Source organism: Vanessa atalanta, chromosome 11, assembly GCF_905147765.1.
Source record: "Vanessa atalanta chromosome 11, ilVanAtal1.2, whole genome shotgun sequence".
NCBI lineage: Eukaryota > Metazoa > Arthropoda > Insecta > Lepidoptera > Nymphalidae > Vanessa > Vanessa atalanta.
This window is the reverse complement of record NC_061881.1, coordinates 5,086,746-5,108,739: the sequence shown is the minus strand read 5'-3', so window position 1 is coordinate 5,108,739 and position 21,994 is coordinate 5,086,746. Positions and strand designations below refer to the sequence as shown.

Genomic DNA, 21,994 nt, shown 5'->3' with positions numbered 1-21,994 from the left:
TTAGAATTTTAGAGAGCGGAAAAATGTTACTGGCCGGCTAGAGAGCGGTACTACGGCTACATAAGAAAAAAATGAAAAACATAATCAATATTAAAGTTCATTGTTTTCGACATACTTCAATTCTAACTGAACTAATGATTTTTAATACTATTTGGTATAAAAAAATTAATTTAAAAGTTTTGCTCATTTTGACGCCAAATGTAGATGAGTGACTTGCAGTTTATAATGAAAGAAAATCGAAACAAAACCTAAAATCATAGGTTTCGAATTTACTATAAACAATACTTGGTGTATTGTATTATTTGCTGATCATGTATACATACTTGACAGACATTCTCAAAACTAAGAACGAAGTAAATAATACAGTATTAAAAGCAGAAGTTTATTAGGTAGCAATTTAGTACAATATACATTTTTTTTTTATAATATTTACGATGACAAGAAAAAAAAATCGCTTTAATTTGCAAAATAATGATATATAACTCCAACCAAATTTTTGGGAGTAATCTTGGATACTAAAGTCCAGTTCTCGGTATCAGGTAGAATAATTGTTTTTTTTTTTTACTTAATAATATTTAAAAAAAAAACGAAATAATTATCAATAAAGGAGTGATCTTTAAAATATTGAAGTTTAAAGTTAAATATAGTGTTTTATAATATTAGTACCGCAATTTTCGCACTTGGTAAATACTGCCTTAGTTTTTTTTGTATGAAAAAATTTTCATTTAGGCTTTTTAAGACAAAGCATTTAATCAATTTATTTTTTAAACGTCTGTGTTAAGCCTACACATTATTATTTTAAAGCTATTGCATTATTATTATCTAAATATCTTTGAGACGTTAGTAGTGTTGCTAGATATAATTTAATAAATACATTATAAAAAAAAAACAAAAAGAAGATTCTAGTAACTTTGGTAATTTAAAATTTTAAAACGTAATTCAGTCTGTGGTTTAATGTTGTCTTAGATTTTCGCGATTATTACACATTGAAATAAAACTAGTTTTTAACGGATTTAATCGCGTATATTAATTGCAGTGTTATAATTTGCACGAACACTGCAAAGTGTCCGTGCAAATTATAACACTGCAATCCTTTAAAAACTAGTTTAATTTCAGTCTGTGGTTTGTTTTATACAATTTAACGACGTTGTGTATAATGAATAATATTTTTAGTAATAATTAAATTAGCATTACAATTGAATACATTTTTCTAACGGAAATTAAATTGTAATGACATTATAATGGTATTATTTTTTATTTTTTCTATGGTAACCCTGTTTTCCATAAATGAATCGGCGAGTCTGTGACTGGTCCTTAGAATTTCAATCATCGCAATTTGAATCGTGATATCTAGTGTAGTTCGCGTTTGATCAATTTTTCACGTGGTGAATATTTTGTGAGCTTTAATTTGTGTGGGTTAAAAATGTCGGGAGATACACCAGTTCCTCCACCTGTATTATGGGCACAACGAAAGGAAGACATTTTACTCACATTTAGCGTCGAATCCAAAGACCCAGCTATTAAAATAGAAAAAGACTCTGTTTATTTTAAAGGCATTAATGTCCCAGATAAAAAGGTCCACGAGGTAACAATTCCATTATTCGATGCCGTGGTTCCTGAAAACAGCGGCTTTGAAAATAAAGGTCGCTGTATAGAAATGGTGCTGCGAAAAGAAAAGAAGGATGCTCCTTATTGGCCTTCATTAACGAAAGACAAGAAAAAACCACATTACCTTAAAATAGACTTTAACAAATGGAAAGATGAAGATGACGAAAACGAGGATGGCGGTGGTAACGCTCATGATATTGAGGAAATGCTGCGGTCAATGGGTGGCGGCGCCGGCGATAAAGGCGATAAGCCCTCATTTGACGATCTAGAAAGCGATTCAGATGATGAAAACCTGCCTGATCTTGAATGAGAACTATTGTAGTGCTAATGATTATGTTTAAATATTCAGTACATTATGTACCTATATTAAGATTTTTACAGTTATAATAAAATCATAAAAAAAATATACTTTTTCATTTATAGTAATGATTGTATAGAATTAAAAAAAAATACGTCAATGATAAAATGAATTATAATTTTCCATTTTTGAACACTTAAGAATGTTTAGGTATACTTAATTTAATAGGTTAACCTTAGTTGTGTTGTAGATGACTTAAATATATTATTGCATACTGTTTCTTTTAAACAAGATTTTTAATGATGTTTTATTTTAATATAATTGTCATTTAAGCATAGTTGACTAATATTATGTGCCTTTAAATAATTTACTGGTAGATAATATCAAATTATTGAGCTGTTTCACTGCATATAGTGACTAAATACCGTTTAATATATGCGATTCTCTTAATAATCTTTTGCTTAAATTAAATATAAATGCATAATAAATAGCATTTATATTTGTACAAAAGAGGTGATCGCAGACTGATAGATAATAAGAATTCTTATATTATTTTTAAAAAAAAATTGTCGAATATAAAGTTAAATAAAAAAAATATGGTGGACTTATCAGAAAGTAAACTTTTATTAAATTACATTTCCAATTTAATAAATTAGTACTTCATAAAAAATCAATCAATTCTTTTCCAACTTTTTAGTTAAAATGTATATGTACAATATAACATTATATTATACATTGCTTGCTTCTTGAATATGTTGTGTAACAAATTAAAATACTAAAAATTCATATTTTTATAATCAGTAACTATCCCTAACAGATTAATGTGACGACACCACGGTTTCTAAGAAAATAACTCGCTCATGTTATTTTTTGGAGTAAAAAATACAAAATTAACTTTAAAAATTAATGATATTGTTTAATAGAACCAACAGTTTTCAGCAAATTTAAACATTTCATAATCTTGAGTATCTAAAACAAGTAAATAATATAAGAAAAACTCTAGAGGGACTTAGTTTTTTTTTATTTTAACAGAATGCTGTGTAATTGTAAAGTGTGGTTCAATGTATACAAATAATGATATATATAATATTAGATATTAACTCCAAAATAATTTAATCTGATGCAAAACAGTGTACAGTTGGACAGAGAAAGATTTAAGTATTTATAAAATTAGATTCAATTCAATAGTTTTTTAAAAGACTTTTACTGCTTTATTATTGTAAAACTAAAAACCTAGTTGAAAGTATTTTTGCTAAGGTCTACCTTCCTTTTGAGGAAAATATTTATTACACCATGCTGCATCAATATGAATTGATGAATACAAATGTAACAGAATATATTTTTTAACTCATGCAGGTTCCCTCATGACGTTATCCCTTTTGATGTGAATAATTATAAACACAAACACATGCAGATTAAATTATGTTTGCTCAGATTTGCAGTTTTGAACTAGCTACCTCTGGTTAAGATACACGTGTTTTAACCACTGAATCCTAAAACTTAAAAAAACACGAGTTTTTATTAGGTACAACTAAATAAATTGTGACCATTGTGCACATCACGAGATCCATCTACTTTCGAGTTACTCAAAATCATGCCAATATTTCTAGAGGTAAAGTTAGTTTTTTTTTTTTATAAAATCTACTAATCTCATTGTAATTGAACTTTAATTTTATTTTTATAGTACTAAGATATTGACATGGGCTTAAAAGTATGTTTATATCATTTACTTATATGTATCATATAAGTCATACAAAATATGAACCATGTGGTGTAGTTCATTATGTTAACGTACTCGCAATATCTTTTTTTTGGTATTATTAGGGTCCTATGCGCTTTCGAAGCGAATACTGCCCTAACTCAGGGCCGCCGTAAGCGGGCGTGCAAAGCGTGCACCGCACACGGGCAGCACGCCCAGGGGGCGGCAAACTGAGCAATATATCACGTACCTAAATTAAGTCATTGTCATAATACCCACCAATCCTTAAGTATAAAAATTTATTCATAGCATGGAAAAATACCGTACCGAATGAAGTTAACACACCCACCTATTGGCAACCGTTGAAATTAAGACGCATTCGTAAACGTCCGGCGTCTGTTATCCTATGAAAAATAGTACTGGCGAAGTTAGGGGAATCCCCTATAAGCTTCCTTCTTGATTGGTAGGTACCCAGTTACTAGTACGCATTCTGACAGTGTTTTGGTACATAAACAGTAACGATGACAAATTGAATTGCAATTATTTTGTTCATAGTTATTTTGACGTGTGTTTCGGGTATAATTATAATTCAATCATAATAATCATAATAAGTACTTAATAATTGTTTATCTTCGTTAATTTTTATTTTATTCCCCACCATAATAAGGAAACATTATTTATCCTTTTTTTTTGACAAAACTCAATGCAGTCGTAGGGCGGCTTATCGCGGCGGGTATCGCGCAGTCAGGTATACTGGTGGTGGTGGTGGTCGTCCGAAATAGCAGAGCTAAGGGCGACGTCAAACCGGACGCAGAGGGCATACGTTCGCTGTCGCAGGCGAAGCGGCCTCAACGCAAACTTAGAGGGACAGCTGTGGGCCACATATCGCCAGTGGAAAAAGGAGTTACAAAAGGCGATAAGTTGTATCAAACAGAGAGCAACGGTCCTCCTTTCAGGCCCATTAGAAGCTCCTGCTTCTAATGGGCCTGAACAGGGATCCGTGGGGGCACGTACCTATCGTGGTTTGCAAGGGAAGCTCTGGACACACGGAGCTCCTGTTATGGAATCGCTACCACCAGATCTCCTCCTGCGACTGATCGAGGAACTATTTCCTCACTCAGCATGTGCGCATGCCCCATCAAATATGGCCATTCGCTCCGTGCCGGTTAACAATGTTACTCCACCACATATCACGGAGTAAGAGATTGAGATGACCCTGGATCGATTGAGGGCCAGAACTACAGGTCCAGACGGAGTTCTAAGACGTGTTCTGCGTGACGCCCTGAAACACCTAGGAAGGAGGCTTTGGGAACAGTGGACAGTTCCCGAAGCCTTGGAAAGAGGGAAAGTTGGTCCTGTTGCCGAGGGTGGGGCGTCCACAACTCTTCTTCGGTATACAGGCCGATTGTGCTGCTGAATGGGACGGGCAAACTCGGCCTGACACACCCTGATTGAGTGTGCAGCATGGGGGCCTCAGCGTCATTACCTGGCGGCCATTGTATGATAAACGCTATGATCGACAGCGAATGTTGCTGGAAGGAAATCTGGAAAGGTCTCGTTCTGTGAAATCGTTATGGCACAGATGGAGGCCACGAAGCGGGAGCGTGACAACAGTGCTGCTGACCCGTTCCGCCGAAGAAGACCGGGAAGAAGGCGTCTTCGCTATGGACGTCTTCTCCTCCCGCCATAAGTGTCGCCGGGGCTTGAGATCTCTGTACCCTGAGAACCCCCTAGGATGTGGAGGCCCGCAGAGGTGAGGTATGCGCAAGCAATCCCGTGACGTCCCCCGAAAAGATGGAGTGGGTACCGTTGGTTTTACAGTGAGTATTCCGGCGCCTTCAGCGCCGGCCAGCCCCACATACACCCCACATCATGTGCGGGAAACGCGTTACGCGTTTTACCAGCGAAAAAAAAACAAGGGCGGCATAATCGGTATTGCACGCGGGCGACGAAACAGCTAGCGGCGGGCCTGCCCTAACTGTTATCGATACATGAAAAACACAAGAAAAATTTGTAAATCTCTAAAATCGCTATAGTCGGCGATGTTTTACACATATGCATGTGTTTACAGTATGATGTACTGAACATACTTGATAGATCAATTAACGAATATTTATGTCTCCGTTTCAATTTTCATGCCATTTTTGAGTTTTCAGAGAATCTAAATTTATCGTGTAAATGTGCATGAGCAAATACACGTAACTTAGTAAAAGTATGTACTACATACGTGTTTTATTCGACATTTTCACATAGATTTACTTCTTTTTAAGATACTTTCAGTCATGCTATTTCTAGACTAAACGAGCAAATATATTTTACAAATTATATTCAATAACTTTCTTAAAAGTTTATTAAATTGACACACCAATGATGATGGGGCGAAATGTTTTATGTTTTGAAATTAACTTAAAAAATGTGACTACAACTGGCTCGGAATAATTCCCATTTAATGTTTTATAATTTCTTGGTCCTAGCATAATTAACACAAATAGAATGATTTACAAGTACCTATAAGTCCAGAACATAAAAGATCCATTTCTAAATTTTATATTGACAAAGTAAATAAAAACAAAATTCAATAATTTTATGTTTATTTCGATTTTTCAGCAAGGGTCACGTTTACACTAAACAAATGGAATTGCTGACCGTGTCGCCTAATGTTCAAGGTTACAGCAATGCAGTATATCAATCTGTTGAGGCTTTCACATTTTAATATATACGAGGCGCCTTGGCTCGGACTGAATATTGGTAGTCCGTAGCTTTGACAATCGAACATAAAATACGATTGATTTGTCTTCCCGAACGCTAAGTTTTTCGCGGGGCTCACTAGTATGCCTAAAGTATTTTTCTCGAAGAAGAAAATTAAAGCCTTGCTTAGATTGAATCTATCAGGATAAATATTATACACGAAACCAAATATAACTTTATCGAATTTAACTGTGAACGAATACGGATACATGTCATATTGGGATTCCAAGTCATCGAGACTAATTTCGTGATTTTGGTTTCCACCAATTTTATCGTGACATTTTATATGATAACTATTACCTGCTTCGACAATGCCATCTAAAAAGCTACTAGTCCAGGCACTTAGGTCACACGCTCTTGTCATAACAAGCGCAATGACGCATGTAGCCAGGTATTGTTTGCCCCGATGCAATTCGTTAAATTTCATATCCAGAGGATGTAACGTTCCCCAAAGTGAATAAAGATCTCCAGGAAATTCAATATCCCAATCTTTCCACATTGTCTTAGGAGTTTTTCTCTCAAGCCCTAAATCGTTTACGGTGTTCATACGAGACCAAGGAACGGTCTCAATATTTAACCAGTAAATTTTTTCATCCACATTAGGACGAATTCTTCTTCGCTTCAGGTATGGCAAGTTCGGATTAACGTCTGGCTTGAAAAGAGGACTGAGCCTGTAGTTGAGTGCCGAATGGCGTGGAGCAGTTTTTATAGAAGTTAATTCAAAAGTATAAAATTCTGGCGAATTTGGCGCGGAAACAGCTCTGTTTATTCTATTTATTAGCGAATTAATTGAATCATACAATGTCCAGCCAGCAACAGCACCCAACTTTTGGGGCACTGCCGGTGCAGCAGAATCTTTTTTCTTCTTAATATCTTTCATCATCTGGTCTGGGTTATTTTCATCGGGTGGTGGGTATGGATCAAAGATGTGATAATAGCCATCGGATTTACAGATAACCATGCTACAAGAAGGGAATCTAATGATAACATACCTAAGCCTGTTTAACACAGCTTTCAAATACTGATCTAATCTCTTTTCTTGATTTTCATTAACAACTATAATTTTCTTTATATTAACATTAACGAATTTGCCATCTAATATGACATTTTTTATTACCCTCTTCTCGCAAACGCTTAAATTAGTAGCTTTTGCATGAATTTCCAACCCTTTTTCTATGCACGTATCTACCATAACATGGTCCCATGTCCGGATGGGATGCATTGTTGCCATTAGCATTGCTATTAAACTCACAAAATGACAAGATTTTATGTCGGAACTAGCTTTTCTGTCTTTAAGTGCTGTTGTTCCTTCTATTCTGTATATTCCGGTAATTTGTTGATATCCAATTACGGTTTCACTCTTTATGTTGGATGACGCAATAGATGATTTTTTTCTTTCGGATCCTTTGCCGGAATCTGCTATCGAATATCTTGACTTATTGGATTTCGGTGCTCCAGTAGCGAAGTCATAGTCTTCCGGTAATTTTAACCTTGGCTCTGTCAAAAGTCTTCTAACTATTATTCTGCTTAGTATAAACTGTTGATCTTCATTTTTCCCATCTTTATTGTACAAAACCCTGTAAACCAATGTAATATTAACGTAATTTTTTTCCCTTGAAATTCTTGGATTAATTTAATATTGCATTTTCAAATAGCATATGCCTTTCATTAAAATTCAATTATACTTCTAAAAAATTAAGCTTTCGAAAATAATAACTTCGTTACAATATTCCCATAAAAGCCCAAAAAACAACGAATTAAATTGTCTATTATAACAAACATAATATATCTTACCTTGCCACGAGATCATGTAACGAGCGAAATCGAAGAAAACATGCCTTTCCTTTGACATTACCTTCTCTCAAGCCCATCGCGTTGCAAGAGCTGCCGTCAAATAGATAATAGAGATTGTTTTTTCTAAAAAATGCAGAGCTATATGACGCTGTTGTTATCATTCCTCTGTCATATTTAGGTAAAAATTTTCTAATCAAAACATCCTCTAATTGCCATGTTGCTCCCTCTCCTACTACGTCTATAGTAGCGTGATATGCCTGTAAATAAAGGAAACAAAAATTATTTATCAACAATTAACTTACTTCGTATTACATAATTACTTAAATTAATGAGGGCTAAATGTATATTTAGTATTTCATGATACGCAATTCTGTCGTTTTCATTTCATTAAAATGTCTAGAAATTAACAGTTATTTGCAAAAACTTACTTGATGACCAATGGCAATCTTCGGTATAATATGAACTGGAGCAAGTTGAAATTTTTCTTTTTTATTCTGATATAATTTATTAGCGGTGTCCACTACAAAGTTCACTAAGCCTGTCGTCCACGTGTTTACTGCATATTTGTAGGAGGTTACGATGGCCATGATTGCCGCAAATGGTAAAACATCAATAGCACTTCCATCCGATATGGCAGATGTTCCTCTTATTATTTGCGTATTATCGGGCAAATTTTTAAAGTTACTTGGTTTTGCGAGTTCTTCTTCTGCCGTTAGATCGAAATCGGTTTCTAATAATGGCGGCGTCATTTTTTTGCGAAGTTGTCTCAATTTAAATCGATACTGCGCATCTTCTGTAAGTAAAATTTCTCGATCCACCTTAACCGGTGACATAGTTTGAATTTCATCTTCAACTACTTGTATCGGTTGCGCCAACTGAAAATTTAGAAAACATTTTTCCCTAAATTTTATTAAAAATATGAACCCACACATTGTTTTGATAAATTAACTCATATAAATGGGATATTTTAAATACCATTTTTAAACGACTTCAAAGAAGTATGTATGTATGTACTTTTTGATACTTTTTTCATTGGTTACTATAGGTAATTTAGTCCCATATCAATTTAATTGATATTGGTCATATTTCAGTTTTTATTTGATACGTAGATTAGTCCAAATCTTGTAAAATCGTTTTTATTTATTTTATTTAAAAGATAAAGTACCGGTACTTCTGGTTCAGGCTGTGGCGAAGGCGGTGGCGGTGGTAATGGGGGAGGAAGTTCTTCAGCTTTTCTTCGAGCTTCTTCTTCAGCCCTCTTTCTTTCTTCTTCTTCTCTCTTTTTTTTTGACATATGTTCCTCCTCTTCTTCGTCGCCTTCTTCTTCCTCCTAAAACATATTTACGAATAGAAAATGAAAGAAAGTCATAATTTATATATCTCTTTATAACGAAAGATGTATTGTTTAGCTTACCTCTTCTAGGCCTCCTTCTGGTGGCTGCAAAATACATCATTAAATTAGTTATATATAACGAGATCGAGCAAAATGAGAAATCGTTACATTCTAAATAGCAGATAAAGCGAGAATAAGTAACAAATATATTTACGAACGGTATTCAAATAAAGTTATTTCAAATATCGAAAATATTTATTTATTATTGCATGAAAGCTATTATTGTAGAAAATATCAAAAATATCTCGTTGCGTTTCTTTCGCCGGTTCTTCTCAGGTCCGAGGTGTAGATCCGAACCGGTGGTAGATTTTAAAACCAAATAGATTATTTTTAATGATCGGTAATGCGTATTTCGTAATAGCGTAATTATAATTAGAAACATATATTAGACATTAGGTTTAAAAAAAAACTTCAGTTTGTGTTTTGGTGCGAAAACTATCATTAATATTGAAAATGCGTAAAATACAATAGTATTAACCTAATGTTTGACATATTTTTCTTATTACACAACGATACAAAACTCCGACCGAGTAAATGTGCAGTAGTTAGTTGCAGTGGCAATACCGGCGAGGGCGGCGGGGTGGGCGGCGGCGTGGGCTCGGGCTCGGGGTCGGGCTCGGGCCGCTCGTGCGTTTTGTCGCGCGGCCGCGGCCACGGCGGGACCACCTGCGTCACCGACACCGTCGGCGAGTCCAGGTTCACTGCCGCACGAGGAATACTTTCTAACTTACGACATCACATCATAAACTTCCTTGTACCCAGGTATCCCAGTTCACTACCGCGATGATCTGGTGGCCACTTATCCTGAGGTCCTGGGTTCAAGCTCCGGGTCGGTCCGATAATAGGTTATTGGGTATTTCTGTCGTAAAATCATCTGTAGCAGCCTCGAAAAGCACGTAAATCTGTTGATCCTGCTCCTACGCCTGAAATCTTTCCGGTCGTGTTGGATTTGCCGTCCCATTGGATTATAAGAGCGAAGCAGTAGAAAGTACACTTGTGTTTGCGGACACACTTGTGCTCTGTAACATCTCTTGCGTAGTTGGTTTTTCTCCCATTCAATTGGCGGCCGTGACCGAAATAGGTCAGTCGACTTCATCATACAACTTCCGCACCGAGTGCTTAACTTATTAGGCTACAGATCACGAGGGCCCAGGTTCAAATCTGGGTCGCATTGGACTATTTTGACAATAAAACTCCAATCCGACAATTATCTCCAGTGTTGTTAGATTGCGAATGAAATTAAAAAGGTCGCTGCCTATTCCATGACATAACTATTTTATAAAAACCGCCTACCTGTTCTAGCGTCACAATTTCACATTCATGATATTAGTACCGAATACAGATACAATACAATTTACCTATTTTTTCCTGCAGTGGTTCAGGTGGCATATTTTTGTATCTTAAAGGTATTGGAGGAAGATAATCTTCTTGAATGCTGTCGACTAAAGAAATAATATCTCCCATTTGTTCTTCATCAACTTGTGGCTAAAATATTTCAATACTTGGATTTTAATAAAATTCTTTATATAACAAATATCCTATTTCAGTTCAAAAGTACACTCATTCATATTGATCAATTCAATGACCTATACCAACCCCGGCCAGGCTTTCTTTAAAATCTTCCGTAGGAAAGACATCATGGATTATCTCTTTACCGCCATCTCCTCGAGATTGACTCATAGGGAGGACTTTGCGCTTTATTTTCTTCATACCAGGTAACTGTTCGTCACTCAGTGTACAAACTATTTGAGCCTGAAATTATTCATTAATATAATTAAATGTCATATTCAGTCAAAATACCTTATCACAATATCTCTTGAAGATTTATTGGAAGCGCTACTTTTTAACTAATTCAAATACGTTATTTAAATAAGATATTTAATTTCATTTTTGTGACATTTTTGTATTTTCTTCTATTATTACCTTAGGTTCTCTTTTTTTTAATTTAAGCACTTTAAATGCGTGAATGAGGAACTGCGTCGTGGCTGGTAAGTAGTCCCAATTTTTTGTAAATACTTCTGCTATTGTCTCTGGATTCAAAAGCATAAAACAACAAGCTTTACCAGCTGAAAATGATCTTAACCCGTCATTTGTTCTTGGATATGGATCAAATAAATAGTACATATCTTTTTGTCTCCATACTGCTAGTACATAATTATTGAACTCTAAAATACCACTATTATACTCGTGGCTAAATATTTCTTCTAACCCTGTCCGTATATTTAGTAAGCATTCTTTTGTAGTGAATAATTGTCCTTTTACCCTCTCTCGATATATGATTATTTCACATGCATATGGACCAACAATGATTTCGTTGGGTATGTTATCAATAGTTATATCTATCATTACCTTTGGGTACACACAATCGACGTACAATTTATTGCCTAACCGTAATATTTTATCTAGCGTCTTTGAAAACCATGTATTCGGAGGTGATATTTTCGCGTATGTCATTGCTACTATCGCTATTGACAACGCTTGACGATATTTGGCATCTTCAAAACATCTATCACCCAAGTGCATATTCGCGTTTACGATGGCACAATTTTCATTCAAAATTCTGTACCCCATCATTGCTTTTTCCACTTGTGTAAGTTCCTTGTCTGATTCGAAATCTTCATCGCATTTTTCATCAACCATTTTTAAAACTTTAAGAGAAGCTAGCACAAATTTTTGGTCTTCCAATACACTTCGTGCCAGAAGAACTTCAGCTACTGATTCTAAGTCTTTCACATTAATAAGAGCAGCGCAACCATTAGAAAAATTGGAATATGCCCTTGAGTCCCGTCCGGCTGGATCAAATATGTAATAACATATTCTATCCTTCCATATAACCACTTTAAGTACCCTAAAAAGTTTTATCATTAATTAAAACCAATAAATAAGAATATAAAAGGGTATTATATAATGATATAAATACCTCGTTAACAATATTCCGGCACGATTGTCCTTAAAGAACGCTTTAAGACCTCTACACAAATTATAAACAGTTGGGTCTAATGACATTGAATAGCCTACAATATCGGGCTCGCCTAGAAGGACCTGCATGCGTTTCCCATTTAACACTAACGTTTGTTTTTTTCCGAAAGGTAGAACTTCGCACATTCCTTGAACTGCAGAATGATCATGCACTTTTTCCAAGCATTGTATATACCTGTGATGAGAAGTGGATAAGAAGTCCTGCTTTTAAAATGTTTAGTCTTTGCAGCTCAAATATAAAATAAATTACCATTGATCACCAGCATCGATCAAATTGTCCACTAATTTCATAGTCCATTGTTTTGGATGATAATGAAATGCTAAACAATATGCCATTACACTCATTGTAAGAGCTTGTCTTCCTTTAGACCTACCACCTAGGAACAATTGTATTGTATTTCACTCAAATGTGTGCAATAAATAACAAGTTTAACTTTTGATAATCTGTGATGTGATGAAATTCTGGGCAAAACAATTACGTGGCTGTGAAACCAACTTACTAAATTTAACATCGTACATGTTGAAGGATCCAGTCAGAATTCCATAATGAATTTCTGGTTTACGTTCTTTGGTACAAGGTAGCACGGTTAAGGAATGCGTCTGTAGTGTGCCTCGTTTCAGATTAGCTGGTATATGGACCTATAATCATGACACGGGTACTTTGAGGATTATTAAAAGTGCCTAATCGCTTATTTAGCATTCTATATCATAATATGTATGTCCTTTAATGCTAACATGAACCAGAATGCTGCTGTTAAATTTGATATACGTTTAATTTATGGCACAATACACACTATTTAATGTTTTATATTGCAACATACTCAAATAAAGTATTTCATTTAATATCTAATTGAGATGACATAACAGTTCTTACATTCTACATGACAAAAACTTACATTAATTTATGTTATAATTTTAAGTAATGATTTTATAATGATACAAATCGTAGGTGAAATCTAAATGACGAAACTCACATGTTCAGGTCTTGGTATATCGTCAAGACCACAAACGGAATCGTCATCCTTTAAATGTCTCTGAGTACTTCTAGACCTTGCCTTTCCACTTTGAATCTCCCTGAAAGATCTCAAATGAATTATTGTTATGTAAACGATAAATCAAAATGAAGCAATATTTTAGACTCCGATGTTTGAGTGATTTCCAATGACGATGTAATCGAGCAAAATAGGTGATGAACATGAAGAAAACTAATTCTGGCGAAGACAAGACCACAGTGCTTAACAATGCTCCTTTTTATTTTTTTTACTCGCACAGCTTCATTTATGTTATTAGCATATTATATTACTACTTGTTTATAATTATATTTATAGTACCTATCGCATTTATAAAAAATTCTAGAAACCTAGAAAAAAAAAATCTTCATTAAACTAAATTAATAAGTTTATAATATATGTGTTTTACCTTCTAGATTGTCTTTTACTTTTACGATTTCTTAAAGCTGCATATTTTCTGTAAATGCACGCACAATATATAATAATACATTAAATGCTAAAATATTAATTTTGATTTTAAAGTACTTATAACTATATATCAGGGATGGTCAATTTTTTTACGACTACAAATTTAAAACTTAAAGCAAAAAGTGACACTCACCGACATTTCTTTTTATGACATGTTTTTCTATAACATATTCTGGAAATAAATGCATAAAAAATATTAAGATGTGAATAATGTGAATATCATAAAATTATTTACAAAATATGACATGAACTGACCCGCCTTTACGACACGGCTTACTTTTTTCTTTATAGCTGTAAAAATAAAAAAATTAAATGTTAGCACCAAGCAGTGGCGTAGCTAGTTGGGTAAGGGCCCCGGTGCATAGAAAAAGAATCGGGCCCTCGCCCCCTCTTTAACGTATATTGGCCCTACGATAACTACGCTACTAGCACCAAGATAACTTCATCCAAATAATTTGTCCTACTTTTTTAAATTTACAGAATTCCTTATTGACAAGTTTATGTTGAATCTTAACGTTTCGTTATGTGAACTGATTTATCGGGATGGTATTTAATTGGCCTTACCTTGCTATGGTTCTTGGACCGGGCATGAATACTACGTCGGGCGCGAAAGATTTTTCTTTGTTTACTATTATCCCGCTATGTGGTTTGAACAATCTAAAAATTAAAAACACAAAAGTTTAGAAGAAAAACAATCCTTAAAACCGAAAACATAACTTTTTCCTAAATTGTTATATTTATACGTCTAATGACTTATAAATATAACAATTTAAGTAACTACGACTACGTATACTTGTAAAACATGAAAACAAAGGCCTTATTCTAGTGTTAACCATGTCACACATACTAAGCCATCTTGATAGCACGAATGTCACTCAATACTAATTAACGCCGCTACTAATTAATTTTACGTGGTAAGGGGCGCACTTTTGTGGGTGAACTTATATAATAAGGTGGTAAATAGAAAAAGATTATAATGAATTGAATGGTCTTCTATAAAAAAATGACAAACTGCACGTTATTTTTGCCGTTTTTGAACCAATTTCAAAACGTAACGAAATCCATCAAGCCCGCAAATTCTTAAAATAATAATGATATACGTTTAAATAAAATTTAAGCTTACGGTATGTTTTATCTCTGAAAATGTGGCCATCTTACATTTTCGCCCTGTATTACGATTAAAATTTTTGAAGAATCTTTAATTTAACAAGATACAGAGGAATAATCCTGCCAATAATTCATATCTCAGAAAGTATTAGAAAAAAATCGGCCGAAGACTTACTCGTAACCAGATGCAGGTGGTATAGGTGGTTTATAATCTTCCGAAGTTACAGTAGCTTTCTGGGCTTGGATTACTTCACCGCTGGTTTTAGGACTCGGCACCTTTTGGGTAATAAACCAAAAAATATTTGTCGTGTTAAATTAAGGTTATTGGTTGCCTTCAAAATTGTATATTTTTGTATATTATTGTTTATTGGAAGTCCAAACGACATATTTAAGCGGTACATTGTAGGGTCAGTCTTTTCTTTTAAGGTTCTACTCCGAAGCTTAAAAGAGGGCGTGACTCTGGTGCCCTGAGAGGGACCGCAGCCGGGGTGGCCTCGCGCTGCCGTAAGCTTTAGCAAGGAATGCGGGGAGGCGATATTTCCGGGATGCTTTATATATTAACACGATCCAGCAGCAGCCTCTCCGATCCGTGACGAAGACGACCAAAACAGTGGTTTTAGTGGGTAAAAATCCCTTGAAACCCATTCATTTGTTTCATTCATTAATTTGCTTTCACATTTTGAAAATTATATTAGTCTAATAAAAAATTCTATAATGAAAATAAATCACATGCTTACATTAAAAATTGACTTATCAGATGCTGAATGTTTTATCACAGGAACGGGTGTGGGGAGCATCACATCACCAGGCAAAAGGTCGAAATACCGGACCTTCTTTTTGTATCTTTCCTTCTTTTTTTTTTTCTTTAGAATGCCGCCTGCGTCTTCCTCTTCTGACGACTCGAAATCATATGCCCGTCTGCAACCCAACATATTTTTAATGCCTTATAATGTTCGCACACACATATATATGTGTGTGTATATTTTTGTGAAGGAATCGGACTTTTACTATTATATATATTTGATTTGTTTTATGAAAACATCTTTTGTATACTAAAATTATAAGGAATACTCTCGGTCTTGGATACGTTACATCATTGTCAATATGAGTCATAATAAGCAATACATATACATAATGGCATAGTGTCGTGCAAGTCTTCTTTTTTAAACAAAACTGCATCCACGGGCTCGCAGTTACCCGTGCTTTTTAAAATTTTCAGTTTATTAGGTTCTTAGGAGCTTATTCCACCACGCTGCTACAACGCGGGTTAGTGGATACACATGTGGCAGAATTTCATCGAAATTAGACACATGCAGATTTTCTCACAATGTTTTCCTTCACCGACAAGCACGATATGAATTATAAACACAAATTAAGCTTTCGCTTTCCTGGGTTTGGCCCTCGCGACTTATTTTATTTATTCACTTTTTTATTAATATTATATTATTTAATACATTCGGATATATTTAATTCCTGTTTGAAATATACACGGTGTCCCAAAAGTCGACGTCAAGCCGAAATTTCCTGACAGGTAATGCCACACCAGTTATCAGAAAAATTAAAAAAAAATTTAAGTCATGTATTTTTGAAGTTATGGAAATTTTTCTTTTATTCCAGTAAATGTACACCATGTGACCGTTTTTTCATTCCTGTTGTTACAAATATTTACTTTTTGCCAATTTTTTTCTCTTACGTCATCCCGAATAGTGCTTTATGTAACCTATGATCCTAAACCCTGTGCCGATCACTCCAACTTGTAGGAAAATGTCATTTAATACCGTACCAAGTTTTCAAAATTAATTTTTCGCTCCACTTCAACTGATCGTCCTGAAAAAAAAATGTACTACTGCAGTTTAGCAAGCAGCTTTAAAAGTTAGCGCATTTAATAAGGATTCTAACGTGGTATAACACTTACTCCTTTATTTCTTAGATCGGCCATAAAAATTTTTTTTGTTAAACACAGTCTGTTTTCAACAATCTCTTTGAAATTACAAAAAACGATTCTAGTGCACTCAAAGCGTTCCTAATGACCACAGCGTGGTTTAAATAAGATGGAGAGAGACATTCCATAAAGTGTGAGCGAGACAGATAGTGACGCTTGTGACATACGGACGCAAATAAGTGAACGAGACAGAGAGATAGAGAGTCACGTTAAGTTTGAGCAAGACAGGCAGAGACGCTACTTATTGGTATTGATACACGCACTACAGATCAGTACGCAACGCTCCTTCGTTTACTACGCATCTTTTCGTAATCGCTGGTGTTATTTTGTGTTCTAACTACTTTGGCTTCGTTTACAGACTTATTTGCTTGTGATTTGGATTTGGACATTTTTGATCTACGACGACCTTTGCTTTTCCCTGGACTTACGTGTTATTGTGTATTTGTACCATACCATGGCTACGTACACTACACAGGAATATGCCAACATGCACCTCATTTATGGAGAATGTTTATGTAATGCCAGTGAAGCCGCGAGACGGTATCGCGAGAGATACCCTAATGCAGATCGCTATCCGGATCACAGAGTTTTTACCAATGTGCACCGTCTACTGTTCTCTGAGGGCCGATTGCCAAACCAAGTGCATGGTGAAGGTAGAATTTCACTACCCTACGAGGCAGTTGTCCTTCAAGCAGTTGATGAGGACCCAAGTTGTTCGGTACGTGGAATTGAGGCTAGCACAGGTGTGCCCAAAAAAACCTCGGGTTGCTTTTTGCCAAACAATGATTCAAAAACACCGAGAAGACCTACAATTCTTAGAAAAAAATTTGTGGTCGGATGAATCAACCTATAAAAAAGACGGCTACATGAACCTACACAATCTACACGAGTGGCACGTCGAAAATCCACGATTGATGAGACAAGATAGATCACAGTACCGTTTCAAAGTTAATATGTGGACTGGAATTTTGAACGGAAAAGTCATAGGGCCTTTTGAGTTACCAGAAGTTTTAAATGCTGAAATTTATTTGGATTTCTTACAAAATCATTTACCTAATTTGCTGGAGGACGTGCCGCTTACTATTTTAAGAGATATGTGGTTCCAGCAAGATGGTTGTCCTGCGCATTACAGCCGCTTAGTTCGAGACCACCTTAACGAGGAATATCCAGACAGATGGATAGAGCGGGCTGGTACAATCTCATGGCCCGCCCGCTCACCCGATTTAAATCCTCTAGATTTTTTTTACTGGGGAGCAGTAAAGGAAAAAGTCTATTCCAAGTCGATTGAAAATGTAGAAGAGCTTAGACAGAGAATAGCGGAAGTAGTAGAATTTGTAAATAATGGAAGATTTGCCCGCCTCATTTCGCGATCTTTTTTAAGGAGATGTCGAGCTTGCATTGCTGCTGAAGGACGGCAATTTGAACATCTTTTATAAAAAAAAAGTAATAAAAATCATAAAAAAGAAACTGTCTATTTTACTCTAGTTTACTTATTTGCGTCCGTATGTCATAAGCGTCACTATCTGTCTCGCTCACACTTTATGGAATGCCTCTCTCCATCTTATTTAAACCACGCTGTGGTCATTAGGAACGCTTTGAGTGCACTAGAATCGTTTTTTGTAATTTCAAAGAGATTGTTGAAAACAGACTTTGTTTAACAAAAAAAAATTTTATGGCCGATCTAAGAAATAAAGGAGTAAGTGTTATACCACGTTAGAATCCTTATTAAATGCGCTAACTTTTAAAGCTGCTTGCCAAACTGCAGTAGTACATTTTTTTTTCAGGACGATCAGTTGAAGTAGAGCGAAAAATTAATTTTGAAAACTTGGTACGGTATAAAATGTCATTTTCCTACAAGTTGGAGTGATCGGCACAGGGTTTAGGATCATAGGTTACATAAAGCACTATTCGGGATGACGTAAGAGAAAAAAAATTGGCAAAAAGTAAATATTTGTAACAACAGGAATGAAAAAACGGTCACATGGTGTACATTTTCTGGAATAAAAGAAAAATTTCCATAACTTCAAAAATACATGACTTAAATTTTTTTTTAAATTTTTCTGATAACTGGTGTAGCATTACCTGTCAGGAAATTTCGGCTTGACGTCGACTTTTTTTTTTTTTATAGCCCGGGAGGGCAAATGACTCTGCTCCACCTGATGGTAAGTGGTAGTAATCTGCTCTAGCCGCCCCCGCCTTGCCGGCCCGCAAGATGCCTCTTCACGCCTCGTTTGAAGGAACCCAGGTCATAAGAGGAGGGGAATACGTGCGCTGGTAAAGAATTCCATGTTTTGGAAGTGTGACAAAGAAAAGAGTTGCCAAATTTCTTTGTACGCGATGGAATTGATGTCACAGTTAGGCGGTGACATCGAGAACCAGCACGCGTGGACTTGTGAAGGAAAGGGGAAGCAGGAATAAGGGAGAATAGTTCCTCTGAGCACTCGCCGTGACACATTCGATAGAAAGCGCTGAGTGCCGCTATCTCTCGACGCAATTGTAAAGGCTCGAGGGTGTTGGTGACCTTTACATCGCCAATAATTCATCGAAAAAACGCCGCACCTTGTTCAGGACTCCGAGTTTACGTGAGGCTGTTTTTATAACAGCCTCGATGTGATCCTTTGGATTGAGGTCGCACCGAACGTCGATTCCCAGTATGGCGACTTTGCTATGTATCTCCAGCGTAGTGCCACAGAGGGCACTTTTGGGACACCCTGTATACGTGGGATCATTTTTTTTTTTAGCATTAGCAGCCTGTAAATTTCCCACTGCTGGGCTAAAGGCCTCCTCTCCCTTTGAGGAGAAGGTTTGGAGCATATTCCACCACGCTGCTCCAATGCGGGTTGGCGGAATACACATGTGGCAGAATTTGAATGAAATTAGACACATGCAGGTTTCCTCACGATGTTTTCCTTCACCGCCGAGCACGAGATGAATTATAAACACAAATTAAGCACATGAGAATTCAGTGGTGCCTGCCTGGGTTTGAACCCGAAATCATCGGTTAAGATGCACGCGTTCTAACCACTGGGCCATCTCGGATCCGTGGAATCATAGAGAGCACAATTTCAGCGACCGTGATGTCGCGTTGGTGGATAAACATTTTATGGCTGTGCTCTGAGATGGTCGTCGCTAAAAAACACTTTCGTGAGGAACACTTTTGTGTATTCGGAACCTCGCGCACCTAGTAACGCGTAACCCTTCATCTTTTCCATATCCCTGGTCCATCAGTAAGGGTGAGTATAAATACAAGAACAAGGGACACTAAGCACTGGCACTGCAATGTCAATGTCTTTGGGCGTAGGTGACCAAACACCATCAGGTGGCGTTTATCATTTACTAACTAGAGTTATTATAAGTTAGAACTTAAGTTTATTTATAAATATTTTATTTAATTACCTCGATTTATTATCTGAATCCTTTTGCGGTTCAATGGAACAATGACCAATATACTTTAATCTGAAATTAATAAATCAAAATAAGTACCAAAAAATAATCCCTAGTTTATTAAAGGTGTATAACATATAAACAATTATTAAATTATGCTTTACCTCGTATGCATTGATGGAACCATTGGAACACAGGTATCCTTATAATGTCGTGGCTTGAACGGTTTGGTTTTGAAATGCGGAGTTTTTACTTTCTGGTATTTCTTTGAACCTGAAGCAGACAATGTAAGTTAAGAATTATTGACTTTTGCATTTATAATGGAGTTTTCGATTATAAAAGTAGCTATACATTACCATAAAATAAAATAAATCTGTACTTTCTCATTTCTTGCCGAAGCAATTTTGAGCCGGAGTAAAAGTACCTACGATATAATAGTAACGCGTTGGACTCGGATAAAAATAACATTGACATATTGTCTGACCAAGACACAGCGATCGTGTCTTACTTATTTTTCGTTAAGACGTAATCATCCACGATAACATAGGTAATTAAATTCTATTATTTTATTTATAGTTGACAAATAAATTGTTATATTATATTAATTAATACACTTAACTATGTACTTAATATACACTGGACTTGAGATAATCATTGATACATAATAAAACCAATTATATATGTAATGATGACTCAAACTGTAATTATAAAAATAACTGCAAAAATAAATTAAGCGAGATAATAAAACAATTTATAACATCAAATTAATGCATCCGAATACTTACCTTTTGATTGAAATTATTTTTAATTGAAAAGTACTTGCAGGAATAATTTAAGGAAGGTTTTAAGGAACTAAATAAAAAGTATTATGTGGTCCTTCTATTCGAAATGAGGCCAACAACAATGTTACAATCCTATTAAAATAAATAGATCACCGACGGGCAAAGATATCGCGTTACAAAAGAATTAAAAACCTCCCCTTCTAAAAGTAAATCGATTTCAGATTAGGTAATATAAGTAGGTACACAAAACGAAACATTTCCTTGTAGGGTTAAGAATATGTGAATGCTCTGATTATACAGTATTATTTATGTTATAACATATTATAAGTCTTTTTTAAATTTACTATCATTGGAAAGGTTTTGCCTAAATTTGTGCCTTTTCAAGGTAGGTATCGCGTGGTATTCAGCGATGGACTTTTTATTGCGATACGTTTTCGGAGTAGTTCGCGGCGGTTATATAGTATTTGTTGGTTGGTAGAGTTACTATAAAAAGTACTATTTACTTTCAGCCTGATAAGTTAGAGCTTCAATTATTTCTGATACATCTTTACACTCAGTTATTTTAGCGTGCTTGCAAACTTGTTGTAGCCTTGGAGGACACTTGCATATTCTGAAAAATATAAATTAATATGTGAATTTTGATAACATAAAATAATTTGTATGTTTTGCACCCATAATTAATTGAAGAGTATTATCATAAAAAGCATACCTTTTATTGCGATTCATTTTTAGTTTTTTTTATACTTTTACAAATAATTTTCCTTTCACTTTTAAATTGTCAA

At 35.3% G+C, this 21,994-nt stretch overlaps 2 protein-coding genes across 3 annotated transcripts; one reads left to right on the top strand and one right to left on the bottom strand.

The window, feature by feature from the left end:
- Positions 1-1,275: 1,275 nt before the first annotated feature.
- Positions 1,276-1,965, top strand: LOC125067260 (uncharacterized protein CG16817-like). The gene has a single exon (XM_047675744.1). The coding sequence runs from the start codon at positions 1,424-1,426 to the stop codon at positions 1,916-1,918; it is 495 nt and encodes a 164-aa protein (XP_047531700.1). The 5' UTR covers positions 1,276-1,423; the 3' UTR covers positions 1,919-1,965.
- A 4,223-nt stretch (positions 1,966-6,188) lies between these two features.
- LOC125067346 lies at positions 6,189-21,945 on the bottom strand. 2 transcript variants are annotated; one of them, XM_047675893.1, is made up of 23 exons: positions 21,922-21,945; positions 21,716-21,822; positions 20,595-20,703; positions 20,443-20,502; positions 15,842-16,022; positions 15,280-15,380; positions 14,562-14,654; positions 14,253-14,288; positions 14,131-14,169; positions 13,939-13,986; positions 13,494-13,593; positions 13,020-13,158; positions 12,770-12,896; positions 12,461-12,694; positions 11,464-12,388; positions 11,137-11,292; positions 10,899-11,025; positions 10,105-10,241; positions 9,562-9,585; positions 9,313-9,477; positions 8,576-9,022; positions 8,148-8,404; positions 6,189-7,930 (listed from the first exon to the last, which is right to left on the bottom strand). In XM_047675893.1, exons 1-23 carry the CDS (start codon positions 21,936-21,938, stop codon positions 6,196-6,198), a joined length of 5,364 nt encoding a protein of 1,787 aa, XP_047531849.1. In that variant the 5' UTR covers positions 21,939-21,945; the 3' UTR covers positions 6,189-6,195. The 2 variants fall into 2 exon arrangements, with proteins under 2 accessions (XP_047531849.1, XP_047531850.1); XM_047675894.1 differs by lacking the exon at positions 14,131-14,169.
- Between the last annotated feature and the right edge of the window lie 49 nt (positions 21,946-21,994).

What these genes read in the sequence shown, in the direction of transcription:
- LOC125067260 (XM_047675744.1), top strand. Translation starts at nt 1,424, where the DNA reads ATGTCGGGAGATACACCAGTTCCTCCACCTGTATTATGGGCACAACGA.
- LOC125067346 (XM_047675893.1), bottom strand. An exon ending in TTAAAGAAAGCCTGGCCGGG is followed by an intron (nt 11,026 to 11,136) that starts GTTGGTATAGGT and finishes GAAATATTTTAG; the next exon opens with CCACAAGTTGATGAAGAACA. An exon ending in AGCCTGAACCAGAAGTACCG is followed by an intron (nt 9,023 to 9,312) that starts GTACTTTATCTT and finishes CTAAATTTTCAG; the next exon opens with TTGGCGCAACCGATACAAGT.